The sequence below is a fragment of the Tursiops truncatus genome, chromosome 11 (genome assembly GCF_011762595.2).
Source record: "Tursiops truncatus isolate mTurTru1 chromosome 11, mTurTru1.mat.Y, whole genome shotgun sequence".
Classification (NCBI taxonomy): domain Eukaryota; kingdom Metazoa; phylum Chordata; class Mammalia; order Artiodactyla; family Delphinidae; genus Tursiops; species Tursiops truncatus.
The window spans coordinates 97,091,026-97,111,154 of record NC_047044.1 but is presented as its reverse complement, the minus strand read 5'-3'; the positions used below and the strand labels follow the sequence as shown (position 1 = coordinate 97,111,154).

The 20,129-nt window shown below is 52.5% G+C and overlaps 1 protein-coding gene and 1 long non-coding RNA gene across 4 annotated transcripts in view; one reads left to right on the top strand and one right to left on the bottom strand.

Annotated features, from left to right (window-relative positions):
- Positions 1–1,417: 1,417 nt before the first annotated feature.
- On the bottom strand, positions 1,418–2,661 carry LOC117314304 (uncharacterized). Its single transcript, XR_004529066.2, has 2 exons — positions 2,522–2,661; positions 1,418–1,829 (listed from the first exon to the last, which is right to left on the bottom strand). It is a non-coding gene; the product is annotated as an uncharacterized lncRNA (long non-coding RNA).
- The window catches only part of NTF3 (neurotrophin 3), a 65,842-nt gene continuing 47,449 nt past the window's right edge, over positions 1,737–20,129 (top strand). The window contains exon 1 of one of the 3 annotated variants that reach the window (XM_033867164.2): positions 1,737–1,870. In XM_033867164.2, coding sequence (XP_033723055.1) covers positions 1,853–1,870 — 18 coding nt within the window. In that variant the 5' untranslated portion in view covers positions 1,737–1,852. Of the gene's footprint in view, positions 1,871–2,606; positions 2,745–2,772; positions 2,896–20,129 lie in introns of those variants that run through there. The other 2 variants (XM_073789129.1, XM_073789128.1) reach the window with 2 other exon arrangements.

Genomic DNA, 20,129 nt, shown 5'->3' with positions numbered 1-20,129 from the left:
CTGGGCCTCAGTAGGCGCTTCTGGCCGTTTTCCATGTGGCAATCTCCAGCAGCCAGGATAATGATGAGGCAGGTACAATCTACCTAGTACGCAGCCCCCAGCCTCCCCATCCCTTCCCACCTCCCCTCGGACCGGCAGCCTCCTCTCTGCGTCGGGTTCGGCCTGATCTGGTAGGTGCGGTGCCCTTATTTCTTGGTGTTTGCCTAAATTCTCAAACAAGTCAAAGGAATTTGGATGTTTTTGTACTTGGACGCCACCAACTGAACTGCTTATTAGACGCCCGGAACGGCAGGGCCGCGGGGAGAAGCGATACCTACTCACTCCCCTCTCCCAAGCGCGCGCGCGTCCAAAGGTCCTGGAAAGAGATGGGGTTAGGGGTGACTGAGGTGGCAGCGAGGAAGAAGTGGGGGGGGAGGGGGATCGGCGATGAGATCCCCCCACGCCACGACCCGGGGAGCGGGTAGGAGGAGGACAGGAGGGCAAAACTCCGTTCCGAGGCTCTGGATTTCTCATTGACCCCTCAGTGACATTCCCCCCCCCCCCCACTTCTCTTGACGGCAAATGGGCGAAAGCAAAATGCATTAACTAGGGTAAATTTAGAGAGACCGAGCTCACCACAAGCGGGGTCTAATGGGCGGCTAAAGTTATCTCGAAATAAGAGATTTTGCCCCCTGCACTCCCCCGTCCTTTCCTCGAATAATCTAAGGGTGGGGAAGTGGGCGTCACTCCTTTCGGAGCGCTTAGAAAGGTTGGTCTGTCGCTTGCCTTTCTGCTTCCCGCGCTGTCCCCGCGTGCAGACTGGTGGGTGCTGGGCGGGAGCTCGGCTGCAGGGCCCGACCCTCATTTGGAAGGAAGGGGCTTAGGAGAAGTTGAAGGCTGCGTGGGGTGGGAGGCTCCGATTCATCACCCTCCTCTCCCTTCCAGCTCACACACAAGCGCGCACACACACCCGCCCTCCCCCCCCGACCCGTGCCCCCCCCCCCACCCCATACCTCTCTGGCTTGATCCGCCTGGACCGCCAGCAGCGCCTTGGGTGCTGGTCCCGGAGCGGCGGGCAGCCTGGGAACGGTGTCCCGGGGCGTGCTCGGGTAGTGGGGAGAGGGAAGGACGGACGGGTGCTCTTGGGAGCGGCGGGTGGGGAGAGATCTGGAGGTGAAAGGGTCGAAGGTTCGGAGGAGTTTGCACATTCGACCCAAGCCTCCCGAGGCAAGGGGCAAGAAAGGCCCTTCTTCTTTGTAAAGAAAAACCTTAAATGAAAAGCAAAAAGAAGATCAAAAAGAGATTTTTTAAGGAGAAGAACAAATAAGACAGACTAAAGGCATGAATGTGTAAAGCGCCGTGAAAAGTTAAACATTTCGTTTTTTCTTGGAGATGGAAAAATCGGAGATGGAGGGGCAAACTGAAGCATACTACCAACTTGGAGGTTGGGGATATTTTTATTTAAGAAAGGACAGGGGAAATGACCCGGTGCCCCCAGTGGCCCCCGGCCCCAGCCGGAGGGGCGCTGGGGCGCAGGCTTGCGCGGCCGGCCGGGCGCGGGGGCGGGCGGCGCGGCGCCGAAGGGGTTAAGGCGCTGAGCGCGGAGCCATCTGGCCGGGTTGGCTGGTTATAACCGCGCAGATTCTGTTCACGGGACTCAGAGTTGAACGCTCCTCTCCCCACCGTAGCAGCTCCGCGCGAGGCCCCCGAGAGAGCCCGGCGCAACTACTTTCTTCCCTCTCCTTTCTCCTTCTCTTTTTGTCCCCTGCTGGGGGCTGGCGGCGGCGGCGGGGTGGGAGAGACTTTGAATGACCGAGCTCGCGTCCACCTTTCTCTTCATGTCGACGTCCCTGGAAACAGTCACACGGATGCCATGGTCACTTCTGCCACGGTAAGCGGAGGCGGGCACGCTGGGCGGGCAGGTTCGGGGCCGGGGACCTGCGCGCAGCCCGGTCCGCACCCCGCCCTCACCCCATCGCGCCGCGCTCCCGCACTCTTCCCCCGCTCGTGCCTTCCCGAAGTTTGCGCCCGGATCTGCCCAGGCCGAGGTGCGATCACAGCCACCCGCCCGCCCCCGCGAACGGACACTCCTCCCCACCTCCTCCCTCCCGTGCCTCGGCTGCTGGAGAAACCGCCCAATATCTGGGAAAGTGATCAGGTTTAAGGGACCGGGATTGGAAAGGGCGGGGGGGGGGCGCGCGGAGGCGAGGGGAAAGGAGGACGACGGAAGGGCAGGAAAGGGCTTCGGAAAACCGCCGGCCCCTCACCAACGCAGCCGTCTACTCCCGCAGAGAAGGCTCCTCGCGCATCCCGTAACAAAAGGGGGTGGCTGTCGTATCCGGGGCGGCGGGGAAGCGAGGGTGCCGCCGCCGTTCCCCGCACGCGCCCCCCGCGCCCCGCTCGCCACCTCGCCAAGCTCTCCGCTCTCCTCCCCCTCCCGGGCCGGGCGGGAGCTGCGGGGGGAGGGGACGCAGAGCTCCGGCCCCCGCGGAGAGTCGCTTCCCAGTTTCGGGAGTTGAGACTCCGTGCGTGGAGTGGCTACCTGCTGGAGTCCCCCTGCCGCCGCTCAAAGCTTTCTCGGAAGCAGCCCCGCACCCCGGGCTCATCCTGGCCGGCGGCCACCCCACCCTGGGTCTCTGCGCAGATGCTGGAGCCGTGCGCGCGGCCCGCGCGTCTGGGTCGCCGCCGGGAGCGGCGGACACGGGGGCCGAGCGGTCCCTGGGGAGCTCCTCGCGGTTCCTCCGGGCCAGCTCTAGGAATCGGAGGTACCGGGAGGCTGGGAGGCCCGGGGCCCGGCGTAGCTAGGTCGGACTTCAGAGGACCCTCAAGGACCCAATTTCTCCGTGGCCCCTGAGCTAGAGCTCGGGGTAGTTGACTCACACTGCCAAGGGAATTTGGAACGCCTGGGAGTTGAAGGTTCGGGAAAGGCGGGCCTGGGGTGGGGGAGGGGACTCTGCTTGTGGCTTTCGGGCGCGAGTGGGTGCGCGGCGAGGAGACGCTGCTTCTTTGGGGGACTTTGGCTGCTGCGTTCCTCAAAGGTACAGCACTGAGACCCCCGAGCCGCACCGGGTGAGGGCTGCTGACTAGTAAGGATCCGTCTCGTTGGATCCGTGGCCGGGGGCTTCCAGGTGGAGGAAACACCGAACTAGACAGCCCGGTCTCGACCTCTGGCGGCGGGCGGCACGTTCAGAGTCTCAGTGCAGGCAGCTGCCTGGACGCAGCCCTAGCGCTGAGCTCGGAGTTGGAGAGCTGGCGACTACACGTCTTGGACTTGTTTATGTGCGCCGAGGAGCAGGGGGCGGGAGCTGGCGGGGGGGAGGGCGGGCTAAAAGGGGGTGGGTGTCACCCCGAGACCCTAGTCGCTTAAGGGCTGTGCTGGGCAAGTGCTCTTTAATGAGGAGATGTCCTCTCCCGCTCTGCAGAACGGAGAGCCAGGGACACATCTAAACCCTCTGCCCCCAATGTCAGGATGGAGAAAGTTGGAACGGGAAGGAACTTTGCAATCGGTTCTGTTTTCCCGGCACTGAGAAGTCCTCCCGTGTCCTCAGCCTGCCCCCCTCCCGCCCCCGACACAAAGAAGGTGGAAGGGTGGGATTCAGGGGATCAAATCCAACCGCCTCTGCCTTGGGCTCAAATGCTCAGACCTGGGTTTGGCGTTGGGAGAGGAGGAGATGAAAAGAAACCAAGCTCTGAACGGTGTTGGGGGAGAGTAGGAAGTCTGCGGGGTTGCAGGAAGGAGCGTGTAGGGCTCTGTGCTGGTGTGGACTGTTTTGTAGCTGGAAGTGGAGGCTGTGGCTCTGTGTGAACGGGTCTGCCGGCCTGAGGAGGGCGATCAGGACCCCTGGGCGCTCTGTTTGGTCAGGGAAAGAGGTTTTTTGGAAAGTGTCTGCATGAGGGTGTGCAAGGGGGACGGCCAGAGTGCGGGAGCGCCCCCTGCTCTGTGGACAGGTGGAGGTGTGTGTTTCTGAGGCTCTCTAGCACGGGCAGCAGGTGAGAGCATGTGGGAACAGAGGTGTAGCTGATGAGAAATCTGTGCCTGCGAAGGGTGTCGGAGCGGGAGAGGTACGGTGTGTTGCAGCAGATGGCTTGTGCGCGCCGGCACTGACACACGGAGTGGGTGTGGCATGGGAGGGCGCCCGTGTGGGGGGCGTGTGTGGAAGGTTAGCCTAGGCGCCTGCGGATTACCGAAGGATGGGGAGGGAAGATTATCTGCAAAGAGCAGAGTGTGAACTTTATGAGTGAGTGCTAGGAAATTTGGCCAGGAGGGCATTGGGGTACGTGGGGAACAGAAAAGTGTGGGCTCAGACGCATTACAGAGAGATGGGGCATCTGCAGAGAAGGATACTCCCCCCCTCCCCCCGCCCCACCCCGGCCCCTCACCAGAGGGGAGGGAATTGGAGAAGGCTTAGGATGAGGGATGTACATTTAAGGGGAAAAGTCCTCTGTGTGTTGGTACCGGCTGGGGATGTGTGCGAGTGAGATCTGAGAGAGTGGAGAAATGTGTTTTGCATGCCAAGTGGCAGGGATGCACATAGTATTATATTGTATAATGGGTTTCTTATTTAAGAAATAAGAACTGGAATGCCCACTGGACGCTCAGCCCATTGCTGGGTACTGGGGCGTGGCATGGTGCCCTGGAACAATTTCTTCCCAGGGCTCAGCGGACTGCCGCAGTTTTGCCAGGAGAAACGAGGAGAGCTCGGTGCTAGTCGAGGTTTTTTCAAGAACTATAATTCAGTTTCTAGAGATGTTTATGGATCTCGGAGGCCAAAGGGAAGCTGATTTGAAATGTACCTGTGGTTTTGTAAAAAGGGCGCAGAAAGATAGGGGTGATGGGTAGTTTTGTGTGTTGGGAAGGGAGCTGAGGGCTGTTCCTGTTTCTTGTAGGGGGTGTGGGCTGGGAATGGGGGGTGCAGCAAGCCAGGTCAGAATGCAGGTGCGCATACACTAGAGGCTCGAGTTTCTGAGAGCATGGCAGGGACACGGCTTCATACATGGAGCTGGAGAAGGGGCGAGGCAGTGATCAGGAAGATGCCAGGAAGATGCAGGTTGGGAGTGTTTGTTAATCTTTGATGACTTCTGGGCTGTGAGTTTAAAGCTAACGTGTGTGTGTGCGCGTGCGTGTATGCGTGTATGCATGCAGACACGCCGTGGGTCTGGAGTGAAGTGACTGGGGGGAGGCTAGCTTGGAGGACTGGAAGGACGTGTATGCTGTCTCTAGCTTGGAGGACAGGAAGTGGAATGTATGTTTTTGCAGGAATTCTTTGTGGCCGAGGAAGGATGAAAATCATCTTGGATGCTAAGATGTGTATCAAAGTTTAAAAGGTACAGATAAAAGAAGGGTTGCAGGTTTATTAGGAAGCATTTGGGGAGGGAGGGGCATGTGATGTTGGTTGGGTTCATACCAGCAAGAGCTGGGGAGGTAACTGGGACAGAGCAGGGGGAGGGGTATGCGTTGGCCACACACACCTGCTGACCAGGAACCTCCTTTATTAGGTCTGTTCGTGTGAGGGCATATGTCTGGGGGGAAGAAACCTCATCTGTTTGACCCATGACACTTTTGATTTCCTGAAATGATGTCTGTGCCATTTTGAGGTTCTGCCTTATTTGTAGGGGAGATTCATCTGTGTAAGAGTGTTGATGGAGGGTCTGACCCTTGGTCAGAGGATCTTGCGGCAGTGTCTCAGAGGATGGCGTGGTGGAGATGGAAGGTTTCCCATTGGGAATGGCTCGGTTCTAGTCCAGTTCTGCCACTTTGGAGCAGGGTGACCTCAGGAAAATTTTTTAATCTCTCTGATCCTCCATTGTTTCTCTGTGTAAAATGGCGTTGTCTGCCATGACTCAATGAGAAGGAAAATTCACTCTGCTTCCCTCCCCTTCAAAGCTTGGTGTGTTTAGGGGTACAAAGCTTTACTCGAAGGTGACGCCAAGTTGAACACAGGAGCTAGCATGGATGTGAACCGTTGTAGAAATGGGTCCTGGACCTCCTTCTCTTTACAGGGCAAGTTGGGAAAACAGTCTGGATGCCCGCTGAGTGTCTACTGCTCACCCGTGGTGCAAACAGAACTTTCTAGAACTGCCTCAGTTTACTCACCCATAAAATGGAGGCAGCCAAGCCTGGATTACTGTTGATGGCAACCTGTTTTCCTAACAGGTCTTTGAACCATTCAGAAGAAAGGTGGTCCACAAATCAATATTAGTAACTATCCAACGCAGACGTTTCCCTTTTCTGCAGGCCACAACGCCTAAAGAAATGTGATTTGAGGACAGAGAAAATAGTCATGTCTTCGGCGTGTTAGAATAAAAGAAGAACAAAGTCCAGCCAGCCCGGGTTACTACGAAGGTCTGTTTTTCTCTGGGCTACGCGTCCTTGGCAGGCAAGAGCCTGCCCGTGAGAAGAGGGCATGGGCTTTGGGTCTTTGCAGACACCCAATGCAGCAAGTGGGTGCAGCCGCTTCCCCAGAGACAAAAGTGGAGACCAAACAAAAAAGAGGGACCAGGAAACCCACCCAAGCCTCCGAGTCCTCCCAGAAGTCAGCACATGCTGTGAACTGCTGGCTCAGAGTCAGGCTCCCATCCATCCTTGAGTTCACTGGCCATAAATAGTCAGGCGCTAAGCTATTTCCATGAGGCACTAAACCAATTCTGCTGCTTTTCTTGGCGAGATTGGGCCAATTAAGTTGATTGGAAGAGGTCACTGTTGATGGCTCTCACATTCCCCAGGCGGGACAGGCCAGCAGAATTTAATTACATAACATTTCCCATCTCCGCAGCTCCCCTCCCAGACAGATCAGATGTGCAGGCCTCCCCCTCCATCCAGGACGGCGAATGCAGCAGGCAGCCCCTGCTTCGGGCTTCTCCAGACTGTTTCCTGAGCAGTTCCAGTACTCCCACCCCAACTGTGAGGAATGTAAATCCAGTGTTGGCGGGAATGAGAGCGGGGAGTCGGGCCGACACAGAAGATCCTTCAAACCCCCCACCCTGCTTCCCAACCCCACCAGCTGCTCTTTAATGAGGCAGTTTCGGGGGGGGGGATGCTGAACTCATGACCCTTGCTAGGGTTTTCCATTTAGTTTTCTTTAAAATTGAGTTTGTTGGAGAAGGACCAAATCTACCGGAGACCAGCCTAAGACCCGTGTGGTGCTGTTGATAAGCTCTGTGGATGTACTTTGTGCGTGGATAGGTGTGTGCAGAGAGAGAGGAGAGCAGGGCTGTGTGTGTGCTGGGGGACACAAGAGCACAGGAGGGGCCCTGGCTGGGCAGGAGGCATTCCTAGAGCTTGTGTTGTGGGCGGCAGGTATATGGGCACCTGGTTCAGACTGGACCGCCGCCGTATTGTGTCTTGAGGAAGAGCCAGCCTGTGGAAGAAATTGGGAGCAGCTTTTTTTCAGACCGTTTGTGTTTGGGGATGGAGGATGTGTGAGCTTTTAGGAAGTCTGAGGCCAGTGCAGATAGAACCCCATTCTTGCCTGAGCAGATTTCTATTAAAATCAAGGCTGGGCAAAGGCAGCTTTTCAGAGGACTCATTTTAGCACCTATGAACGCACATGTAGAGGGACCAAGATCTTTAAAGTCTTCTCGTGTTGTTGACAGTTTTCCGTAAGTCAGCCTTTCCTTCTACCTAAAAATACCAAGGGGCTAAGTGTGCACGCACCTCTGGGTGGTGAGGATGCGTTGGCTGTCTCGTGTCCACATCTGCGCCATGGTCCTTCTCAAGCAGTCCTAACTGGGAACCACCAGAGGCTGTCTGTGGCTCTGGGCATCCCTGCAGGACTAACCTCTGCCTGTCCGTGTGGTTTCGCTGGAGAAGGATTTTGACGCGAGCTTTGGTGTGGTCTGTTGTGATTGCTCACTTTTCAGCAGCGTCTCCAGGAGAGACTTTGGTTGAGCCCCCGGTCTTCTATGGATCTTGTTCAGTCAGAGATTTTTTGAGAGGGTTGAGCTTCTTTCTCATTCAAGACCAGAGCTGTAGGCATACATGGCAGCTTACTGATCTCAAAAGATCCCAGGCCCAGGTCATCTTCAACAGCCTGGGGCAGCAGAAAGCCTGCTGACTTAGAGGTGGGGCACCAAGCTTGCCCCTGAGTTCTGTCACTAATAGGTTGCTGTTGTGTGACCCTGGATGGTCTCTCCAGGCCCTGACGTACCCATCTGTAAATGAAGACCTTGAACTAGAGGATCTCAAAGTTCCATTCCAACTGCGCCATCTGAGGATTCTCCAGTAGCCCCATCCTCCTACTCGCTCAGCGCTAATATGCTTTGCTTGGAGTGCATCTTGGCACACCCTCAATGAGCTCCTGTTTTTATCTTTGGGGAATGGCTGAGTCAAAGGCAGAAAGGCATGCAAAGAATTTGCCATAGAGTTTTGTTTTTGGCCAAGAATACTCTTGAAGTTGGCTTCGCCTGCACAGTGTGTACAGAGTTCTAAGGGGTGGGGTTTGGCTTTCTGGTAGACCCGATGCTAGTCATCCAGCTTCCACATGAACGCCTATTAGTGTTTCTGACTAAGAGAAGGACCCCCCTTGAAGATGACTGATGATGATGATAGTTAGTATTTGAGTACTTACTGGGCGCCAGGCATTACTGTAAATATCACATGGTGTTATCCCAGTGCCCCAAATAATCTCTTTTGCAGGTGGGGAGACTGAGGTTATGTGAGGTTAAGGGGGATGTTTACGGGTACACAGCTAGATCTCGATGTGCTGACATTCTAGCCTGAAGCCTGTGACTATCCCAAGTCCATCACCTGCCAATCAGGTTCTGTTTCTGCATTCTGTGATGTCATCCAGATGGGAGATTGCTTGATAGCCCTCTCCAAAGTCTGTCACCCCACAGGGTAACCTGCTCCACCGGAAGGTTCATTTTCACGTGCAAGACAAATGCTGAGGCTTTCTGGCCACCTGCTGGAAAGCATGTGTCAGATCTGTCTTAGCTCCCAACGCCCTCCCCCTTTACTTCCCGTCCTGTTGACAAGGGAATCTGCCCTTCCAGAATGGGGGTGTTGATTTAAGTCACAATTGCCTCCTTGTAAACTCTGTAAGATTGGAGCTGGACATCTGGTTTTGATGCACTTGCCCACGAGAGGTGGTGGGTCCCAGGGTTCTTGAGTCCTGTGGTGAGGGTTGCACAGAATCAAAGTAAAAGAGAATGGAGAATGTGAGGGCTCTTCAGAATTTGGAAAATGGCTTTCCTTGAAAGGCTAGGGAACTCCCTCCATGTATACAGGGGCCATGTATTTCTTGCTGAGAGGTTGAAGGCAGGAGTTGCTACCAAGGACTGGGGTCCCCAGGCTCTGTTTGATGCAAAGCAGAGCAGTTTTAGAGTCTTCCAGTCCTGGCACTTGCTAGCTGCATGCCCTTCTGGGCAATACCAGAAGTAGGGAAGCCAGAGGTGTTGGGTGCATGTTGCCACCATCTCTGAAGCGTGTGACTGAAGGCTCTTGTTTTTTCTCCCTCCACTGACTTTCCCGTCACCACTACCACACATACATCTTCAAAGCAATGAATGAGAATGACTTGGTTCTGTTGCTGGAAAGTATTTGCAATGTGCTAATAAATGGACAGCATTAACCTCATGCCTGTGAAATTGTGCTCAAAAGATATGTGTTTGCTTTGTTTAAAACAACATTCCACGTGTAGGGTGATGCTTTCCTTCTTTGTAAGAGGACATAGCCCTATTATTATCATTTTTTTTTTATGATAGACCGGTCTTGCCCTGCCCCCCCTCTGTTTTTAGGTCTGAGCCCCTGGCATTTAAAAATATCCTCCCCCTCTGGCTCCAAACCATCCCTCAGGGAATATAGTTCAAGATCTCAGTCTGGGATTATTTCCATTCTGTGTCTAGCAGATCTACTCCTGATGGATCATGGGGGACATCCATCCCCTGCTTCCACTGGGTCCAAGAGGGAAAGTGCAGCTCTGGAAATCAGCTGTTTCCCAACATGTGCGTCCTGTAATTGGGAAGGAGCCCAGCTCTCCTGACACCCAGCTTTTGCTCCCCAAACTGCTCACCTCACCACTCTTTGCAAAGGACTCAAACTAGCTGTGCGACCTTGAGCAAAGCCTTCTCCCTCCACGGGCCTCTGTTTCCTCTTCCGGAAAAAGAGGGAATGGGATTCACTGGAAAGTCAAAAGGACCCTGCCAGTTCACATATTCCATGACTCTGCTGCTCCCTAAGCCTCACCGTGGCCCATGCCTGGCATTTCTGGGTATCCCTGCTCCTCTGGAGGACTTATGTGCAGAGATGTGGAGGGGGTGGAGGAGGAAATGAAGTTACATGATGCCAGATAAGTTCTTGAACACATGGAGGAGTGCATGTTCATGAAGTGCTGAAGAAGCAAGCTTGCCAGATTGGTGGCAGGTCTCGGATTGGGAGTTGAAAGCACAGGGAAAGGTTTATGTGGGATAAAATTCCCTTTGGGTAGCTGAATTTGGTGAGTGAAATCAGAAGGATCCTGAACTATGAACAGAGATACCAGGCTCCACCCCAGACTGTCCCAGAGCCTCACTGTGCAATTTGGGGAGTCTCTGCTCCATGGAGAGTGAAAGGCTCCTGGCTTAGATGATCCCCCATCAGTAATTTCCTGACTCATCAGGAATTATGGGAATCGAGGGCTAGTAGAAAAGCCTGGATGGATGGATTGATAAGGGGCTTGAATGTAGAGGGCAACGTCCTCTGATTGCAAGAGGGTAGGAGTAGCAGAAATATACATCTGTTCTTGAATTTGAGATGGTCACGGAGGGCTTATTCTGTGTGTATATTGGGCTTAGAAAGCTCTCCCTTCTTCACCAGGGATATTGAAAGCATCCTTCACATCTTTGCTTCACCATTACCTTCTCCTGGAAGCCTCTCTGCATCCTCCAGGGAGCCTGGGGCTCCCTCTCGGTATCCCTGTGTTACACCACCAGGTATTCTGTCTTCTCGCTAGAAGACGGGCTCTGCAGAGAAAGGGACCTGGTCTTTTCATCTCTGTGTCCTCAACACCTTGATATGTGTTGGGTGAGTGAATGCATGACAGGTGAGTTATCAGGGAGTCCAGCGGTGAGAGGCTGGGCTCAGAGAAGTGATACTCCTTCCCAAGGGTCCAGAGCCATACGTGTTCTCTGTGTCCCATTTCGGCCTGTCCCGAGGCTGATGTCATGAAGCTCACTGCCGGCCCACTAGGAAAGCCTGTTCTTGATCTCTTTAGAGACCCCCTTCTCCCCTGTGTCTTAGTCTGCCAGGTCCTTCTGCAAATGTGGGTTTTGGTCATGGGAAAATTGGGTGTCACTGCACATGAATTAGGGCCACCTATCTCTAGACATTCAGAAAACACATGTTTAAAGATTGTTCATTAAGCATCCTATTGGTGCTGCCAAGTCTCAGGCCCTGTGCTCGATGCTGGAGAAGATGCAGAGATGAACGCTGAGCTCTGAGCTCCAGGGTCTAGGAGCTGGTGAGGGCAATGGGCCAGTTACATCATTGTGCTCTAGGGAGGGGCCGTGTGAGCACGGAAGTTCAAGCACAGGGTTCCTGGATGGAATGTTGTGTGTTGGTGTGAATAATGCTGGGGAATCCTCTGGACCAGAAGCAGGCTGGAGGGTCCATGAACTGCCTTCACTTTTTCTCATCCCTGAGTTCCCAAGGCCTGACCAAGCCTCTTGTGAAGGATGCTCAGAGCCCGTTGTGATGGGAGCCATTGGTTCTTCCCAGAGAGAGTTTGGGGAAGGGGCGTGATGTACAGGTGTTAGGTCTGGGCGGATGTGCAGGTGTGTGTGCTTTCCAGAAGTAGCCCTGCTCTTGGCTGTAGTCAGCCCAAAGGGGGGAGGTGCGTCTGCCCGAGGCTTTTAAGCGCTGCTTCTCCCCGCTGCACTGTGTGTTGTGTCTGTGACCACTCCTGACACAGGGACAGACTGCCATCTACTGTCCACTCTTGTCCTCTATGAGTCCCTCCTGCTCAGTGAGCTCCTCGGCATTTTTTTCACATCCTGTTTTCGATGGGCCCAGATACCAGCAGAAAGAGAATAGACATCAGGTCCTTGTTAAGTAACTTCGTTGGAATTTAGAAGGGGGCCTTTAAAAAACATAACACATCTGTTAGATGTTTTTCTTATCTGCTTAACGAAAGTGTTATTTGAAGGGGGCCTCCTGCCTCTCTTGACTCTTCTTAATTACCATGCTGGGTACCCGGGTACCGTATAGAGTGCGAAGACCAAGAAGGCTAAGTCCTGTCTTCAAGAGCCTTGCAGTTGGAAGTCGGGACAGACCTGCAAGGAAATAGACCGTAGGATGTGGCAAGATATGTCTGGTATGTGGCACGTGAGTGGCAGGGACCCCAGAGGCTTTGGGGGTTTGGGGAAGGAGGAGTCCTTGTAGACAGAGTGATTGGGAAAGACAAGTATGGGCAGCTTGACTGGGTCTGCTTTTAGCAGCCCCAGGGTTTGGTGAGCACCTCCTAAAATCGCTGTGTGGTATCGTGGAACAGGCTCTGAGCTGGGAGTTCAGGGACCTAGAAGGTCCCTGTGACCCAGGGGGGCTGGTTTCAACGTCCTAGGGCCCACCCATCCCTGACCCGGCATCGCATCCCACATCTGCATGCAGAGGGAGGTGGTTCCTTGTTTCCATCTTGTCAAGGACCAGTAGAGCCGGAGTCCCTCTTGCATCCACTGCAGGGAGGGCATCTCAAGGTGTGTCCTGTCCTGACAACCCCACACACAGTGGGAGGGAGGGAATGTCCCCAGAGTAACCTCAGGTGCTGTACAGCTATGAGGAGGTGTCTGCCTGCTGCTTCTCTCCGTATCTCCCCCTGGACCTTCCTTCCAAAATACATCTGCATAGTGCTTGAGTCGAGGATAGTTTTTCCAAAAGGAACTGCATTAGTATCCTAGTGTAGATTATAGCTCAGGTCTAGGATGCCTTCATGTTCGAATTCATTCTACCATTGCTTTTGTGGAGCTTTTTAAAAAAGTATCTAAGACTTTTGATGACTGGGGATTAAAATGGGGGAAACGTTGCTTTTCATAACTCACTCCCATTCTTTCTTTTTCTCTCTCTTTCTTAGCATTTAAATGACCATCAAGGAAACCTTCAGTGTATTTATTCCATGTACTTGTCTTATGGTGCATGTGTATGTGTGTGTTTGTGTGTGTGTGAGAGAGAGAGAGAGAAAGAGAGAGAGAGGGAGGGGAAAAGAGAGAGAAAAGGAGGGAAAAAGAGAGAGAAGAAGAAAGAGAGACAGCAAGAACAAGAGAGAAAGCTATTGTAGACTGTGGTCTATTCGCGAGTCTAGGAAATCAAGTTGAATTGGAGTTGGGTTACTGGTAGAGAGACCTCAGATTGTCACTCTAAACCTCTGACATTTCCCTTTTACTTTTTGGCTCTTGTACGAATCAGGAATGTCTCTTCCCAGTCCCCCTTCCGTGTTTACATCTCCTTTTGGGGCTGCTGTATTAAGTTACCGTCTGTCTGCAGAAAGTCTCCTGAATTCTTGGGGGACCTCTCAACAGAGGCACAGTCAAGGATGGAGCCATTAGAGAAGGTCTGATTTTTTACTATGGGGGGAACTAAACCCTTTTACTAAAAGGGTTAGGGGTTGTTTATCATGTGTTTTCCTGTGGTACAGTGATGTCTGTGACTCCTGCCTAAAGAGAGAGAGCGAGCAGAGGCTGGGACAGAGATGGAAAGGGAAATTCTTCCAAGAGCAGCCAATGTGGAGGGAGAGACTCAGTTCCCAGCAATTTCGTGGGAGGTTTTCTGATGGCCTGTGACGTGATTTGTAATCGTGGGTGAAAGTAGGAGGAGATGGGGGGAAGAGAGTTCCAGGTGAAGGTGCAGATGGAAAGAGGGTCCCAGGTGAGGGAAACCGGGGGTAAAAGAACCGAAAGCCGCCCAGGTTGTGGTTCACGGGGAGCCGCGTGGAGTGATGTGTCCAGGGAGATGGGAGGAAGGAGGGCCCACACTGAGCCCCCTCCCAACCTCAAGGGCAGCAGGAGCCAGTGGAGGTGGCACAGGGGAGGGTACAGTCAGTCTTTTGTTTTAAAAAAAGATCACTCTGGGGCTTCCCTGGTGGCGCAGTGGTTGAGAGTCCGCCTGCCGATGCAGGGGACGCAGGTTCATGCCCCGGTCCGGGAAGATCCCACATGCCACGGAGCGGCTGGGCCCGTGAGCCATGGCCACTGGGCCTGCGCGTCCGGAGCCTGTGCTCCGCAACGAGAGGGGCCACAACAGTGAGAGACCCACGTACCGCAAAAAAAAAAAAAAAAAAAAAAAATCACTCTGGTTCAATATGGGAGGTAGCTTTTCCGAAATAGTTGTTCAATGGGAAAAAGACTGTTGGTTGGATGGATGGAAGAATGAATTAATGAGCGAATAAATGAATGAAATGCAGGGGGGACTTGATCAAGCCAGACTTGGTCACTGGTTACTCTGACCAGTGCTGGCTCCAGGGGAGATGAAGGACAGGACGGGCTGGGGGGATAGGTGACAGGTCATGGATTAGCGTGGCTCTGGCTGTAGGGAAACAGGGACCAGCATAGCAACAATGCTGAGAGATCAGTTGGCCGTGGGAGGATCTCCCAACCTGTTTGCATTTTCTATACATTTCCATCGAAACTTGATTTCATTCCGGATCAAAAATGAAAGTGGCTTTTGGAGTTGTACCCCAGAAAATTTAAAACTGTGATGGTGACTTTCTCCAGAGGGGGCTGCTTGCTCACAGACGTTTTCATTGGCTCAAAGCGGGTTGTGGACAGATGCTGAGTTTTCTGAGGCACCTGGCGGGTCCCAGATTCTGGGCATCAGATCCATCTATTGATGATTCCTATGGATTGTGTGTGTGTGTGTGTGTGTGTGTGTGTGTGTGTGTGTGTGTATTTCAAAGTCTCCTGAAAATTACCAGATTCCACAGACCCTCTTTTGCTTGTAGTGGACCCCTATAGAGAGTCACGTGCAAGGTCACGAAGGTTAGCACAGATAAGAAGAGTGTGTGTGACAGTGACCTAGACAGACGCCTGGCATGCCCTCCAGCGACTTGGCCTGGTAGAATGCAGGAATCCCCCTTGGTGGAGGCAAGGGAACCAAAGAGAACATTCTGTGTCATCTCGAAGGTCTCTGCTCAACAAAGACCTCACTGTGGAACCCCCCTCTGCACTGTCCCTGCCCCTCTGTGGCTTTGCCGTGGCATCTGTCCCATTCAGTGAGGTCCCCATAAACCCATTATAAGTTGAAAATATTGTTGGTCGAAAATGCATTGAATACACCTCACCTAGCAAACATCACAGCTTAGCCCCGCCTACCTGAAATGTGCTCAGAACACTTCCATCAGCCTGCAGGGGAGCAGAATTCTCTCACACAAAGCCTGCTTTATAATAAAGTGTCGAATATCTCATGTAATGTATTGAATACTGTACCGCAAGTGAAAAACCGAATGGCCATCTGAGCACAGAATGGCTGAAAGCGTATCGTGATTGCGGGCGGCATCACGAGAGAGGCTCTACGCACATAGCCTGGCCAGGGAAAACGATCAAAATTTGAGATCCACCAAGTACGGTTTCTACTGAACGCGTATCACTTTCACATCATCGTAAAGTCCAGGAAGTCTAACTGTCATGAGGCGGGGGCTGTCGGCCCTTGCTCTGAGGGCTGCTCAGCTCATCTGAGCTGAATCTCCTTCTCCCTACTCATCCGGCATCTGCCTCGGAAAGTGGAGACCAGGAAGGCAGATCACAGGTGCTCAGCAGATTCCTAGGTGCAGCTCAACTCCATCTCCTGAAGGCGGTGTTGAGGGTGAGGGCAGGGAGCAGGGCAGAGAGAGAGGGACAGAGACCAGTATTCCTAGGGCCTGAATGCTGTGCAGGTACCTTTTAATTTTTTATTTTATTTTGGCCACACCGTGTGGCATGTGGGATCTTAGTTCCCCGACCAGGGATCGAACCCTCACCCCCTGCAGTGGAAGTGCGGAGTCCTAACCACTGGATTGGCAGGGAAGTCCCTGTGCAGGTACCTTTGTACAGGTCATCTCATGAATTCCCCCCCAACTGCCCCCAAGAGACAGCTCCATCCCAGGCTGCAGGGCATGGCATCCACAGTGCTTGCAGAGTGCGGAAGTGTTTGTGGTCTATGCGTGATCAGATTTCCTGCCCTGGTTCTCCCTGGGAACTTGCGTACCAGTAAGAGGCCCTGCTCTTGGTGCAGTTACGGAGCAGGTCTGCCGTTGATGTCCAGCACCGATGGCTCCATGGGAAAGTCAGCACCTTTCTTCCCTCTCGGGTCCGGGGATCCACCCAAGCGCCAGGCTTAGGACGACAGTGCTCCCAAGAGGCCCACCCTGAGGACCCGCTTCAACCAATGGGCCTCCTTGGCAGAAGGCAGTTGTTTCCTTGCTGTTTTCCTGTTAGGGAGCCAGGGCTTGCAGGAGGGCAGAGGAGTGGGGGTCAGAGAAGGAAGCTGAAAATCAAGGTCTGAAGAAACTAGTGAGGTCTGAAACAGTTGTATTGCCAACCACATGTTCCCAAATCGTAAAGTGGACCATGCGGAACGGTCGCAGTCCCTGGGTTTCTCGTTACAAGAAGTTATCCCTGTGGATGCTGGCAGTCGTGCTGGGGCTGGATGTCCAGTGCCCGTGGCTAAGTGCGTGTGCCTCTAAGCCTTTGGGTTTGGGATTCTCCGGACTGCTGAGTGCCCTGAGTGCGGTTGGAAGCTATGATGGAGAGAGCCGTGCCGACCAGACGTAGGGCCCGGGATGGTGGTTCCCCGGGGCGGGGTGTGGGGGGGGGGGGCTGGATGGTGGTGTGGGCAGGTGTGGGGGGGTCTCGTTCTGCACGAGTCACTGTTGGGGATTCCCCGTCGGAGACAGAGACAAGCCCTGCAAAAAGCAGTGGAAGCAGAAACCCACAGGGCTCTCTGTTCATATCCTACAGGTGGAACTGAAGTCATTCCTGACAACAGGTAGGCTCCATCCCCCATCCCCCGACCCTGCATCACACAGCCGTCACCCTCAGCAATGGCTTCTGCTTTTAACTCAAGGAGTGGGGCAAGAGATGAGCTGAAGCATTTATATCTGGGTTCTTTTTTAAATTTTTTATTGAAATACAGTTGATTTACAGTGTTGTGTTAGTTTCAGGTGTACAGCAAAGTGATTCAGTTATACGTATATAAATATGTGTGTATATATATATATATATATATATATATATATATATATATATATATATATTCAATTCCAGATCCTTTTCCCTTATAGGTTATTACAAAATATTGAGTATAGTTCCCTGTGCTGTTCAGTAGGTCCTTGTTGCTTATCTATTTTATATATAATAGTGTGTATATTTTAATCCCAAACTCCTAATTTATCCCTCCTCCCCCTTCTCCTTTGGTAACTGTAAGTTTCTTTTCTATGTGTTAGGTTTGAAGCTGGTATATTCTGATGCTAATAGCACATTGTCCTTTTTGGTAGGCAGCTCTCCTCCAAGTCAGTCTGGGAAAATGTTCCTTAAAAGACATGCTACAAAAAAAAAAAAAAAAAAGACACGCTACAGCACTGAGAGTTGGGGAGGGAGCCTTCAGGGGCACCGTGGGAAGAAATGTTACAGCTGTATCTTGGAAGCATCAGTGTGTTCCTTTACCTGTTTCTGATGACGTCGTCTGGGGTGTAAGCTCACGTGAGGGGCGGATGGGACAGCATGCTGGGAGCGGACAGGCATGAGGCATTCAAGATGTGGTACAGGAAACTTGAGGTTACGTTGATGTGGGTTCCTCATCCCTCCTGCAAGGCCATCCCCCGAGTTTGCCTCCAGCTACTTGCTCTCATTCTCCTCTGTCTACACCATTATATCTGCATCTGCGAAACGGAACTTCCCTCCCAGCAGCGTCGTGGATCTGGTTGCAGAGCTCATAGATGACCTCCCCTGCCTTATCGTTTACTGTCTCATCATTATGCAAATACCCTTGAAACACCCCTGTTCTTGTTGTGTGGATGCATCGCCTTATATCTTTGAGATTATGCAATGTTCAAGGTCCTTTTCTCTTCACTCTCTTAACTGCCTCCTGGGGGTTGAGTTGTTCCGGTAGTAGAGTTTGCTGTTTCTTTCCGTGGTGCTGGTTTTCCTCGGAGGGTGGTTGGTTATTCTTACTGCCAGGTTATCTTCCCGGGCAGATTCTTCTACGTTCCTTGCACGTGGATTCAGTGCTTGGCTTCAGCTTCTTACATTATCTGTGGCTTTGTGAACGTGTACCTTCTTTTAGGGATTCCTTACAGTTCCTAGCCAATGAAAGCCTCTCTTCCTGTTTTCCAGCCTAGGCAATGTATAACTGCCTAGGCTGGAAAACAGGAAGGGAGTTTTAATGTGTTTTCTGTTGTATGGATGGACTTGATACAGGAGGAGGAGGAGAATTGAAGTGGGTACTCAGTCCGCCATCCTGAAATGGGAATCCCTTCAAAGTTCTTAAGAATCCAAGTGAAACATTTAAGCCTCGGTGGAGATAATGGTAATATAACTCAGACCACTTGGCACAGTGCCTGCCCCATAGCAAGGGCTTATTGTAGATAGAACTGTTCTGTTAGCTGCATATTATTGTAATTAAAATAGGGCCTCAGCCTGGTTTTAAATCCCATCTCCGCTTCGTCTTAGCTGTGAGATCTCGACAGTATTGCTAAGATTCAGTCAGTTCCCTTAAGTGTAAAAAGATATTACATTGTTTGGAAAGACTAACTAAGTTACAGCATGTAGACTCAGAGAGTCTGGAACATGGTCAAGGTTCAATACATGTTAGCTGACACTATCATGATATTATTAATTAACCCAAAGGGGGAAATAACCAGATACTGTGCCATCTTAGGGAATCCAAGGGCAGGAACTGTAGCCACGCTTCATAAGAGACTAACCCAGGAGCCTGGAGGCACTCCTCTGTCTACAGGACCACATGGCCCTGTTCTCTCTGCCTCTGAACCCCGCTTCCCCACTTCTCATTCTAGGCCTACCAACGGACTCTCCCAGGGCTCCCGTTTCAGATTCCTTAGGGTGAGATCTGATTGGCCCAACTGGAGTCAGAAGTTCATGCTAGTTCATTAGTTGGGGACCGTTGAGTATGGTCATGTCACGCGGCACGTAACTTCAGAGCACTACCCTTTCAACAAAGGTGCGGCCCTTCTCAGAGCACAGGCCTGTGGGCTGAGCATTCAGCCCCAAATTATCGAGCTTCTGTGAGTGTGTGTGTGGCGGGGTGGTAGAGAAGCAGTGATCAAAGGGCAGACTCATGAGTGACAAATAAGCAGGCCTCACGGAGCACCCCCTTAGGATGAAGAGGACAGGTTTACGTGTCCCCACGAGACTCTGTGTCTTGCTGAGTTTAGGGCACGTTCGGCACCATCCCTGGTCTTTGTCTTTGGGTAACAATCCAGTGAGGGTCTTCACCAGAGTAGACGGGCATGAGATGAATTCTGCACGCAGTTTGGGGAAGCATGGTGAGGTCTGGTTGGGGTACTCTCACCTTCCCCACATGCCCTGTGTAGCTCAGGGAGCCCGGAGCATGCCTGCCGTGGAAAGGCGACCATCCCTGGCTCAGCTCTTTTCCCCAAGTGCAGATCTGAGGCTCTTCTCTAAGAACGCACCCCCCAAGCTGTGCCTCTTACATTCAGAAGGTGAGATCCTCATGGTACACATGCAGGTCCTGGTTTGTGTGAGCTTTTTCCCTTTAATTCTCTGCCTTTTCCAAGCTGAACCCAAGTTTAAACAATGAAGGCCTTAGGAATATCTGAAATGGTGAAGATTCAGATCCTTAAATCCTAGGCAGATAGAGAACAAGTTTCTGATCCAAGAGGAGGTTCTGAATGTGATGATTTTTGAAGATTTGTTCAGGATTTATTGGCTTGTTTGTTTGCATGTGGGGTCATGACACTGGGTATTATACTGTGCTTGTTGCTTTAGTGCACAATCCCATCCCCTTAGCCACTCGGCAAGATAGACATAATTTCCCCCATTTCACAGATGAGGAAACTGAGGCTCAGGGAAGTTCAGCCGCTTGCCCAACAGAGCCTTGATCAGCAACCAGAGCTCCCTAACTCTACAACTCATGTGTTGCCCACAGACACCACCTTTCCTCATCTGCCCAGGTGCCTTTAAAGATTCTAACTGTATCCACCAGGAACTAATACAGTGCGTAAGAAACGTTGGTC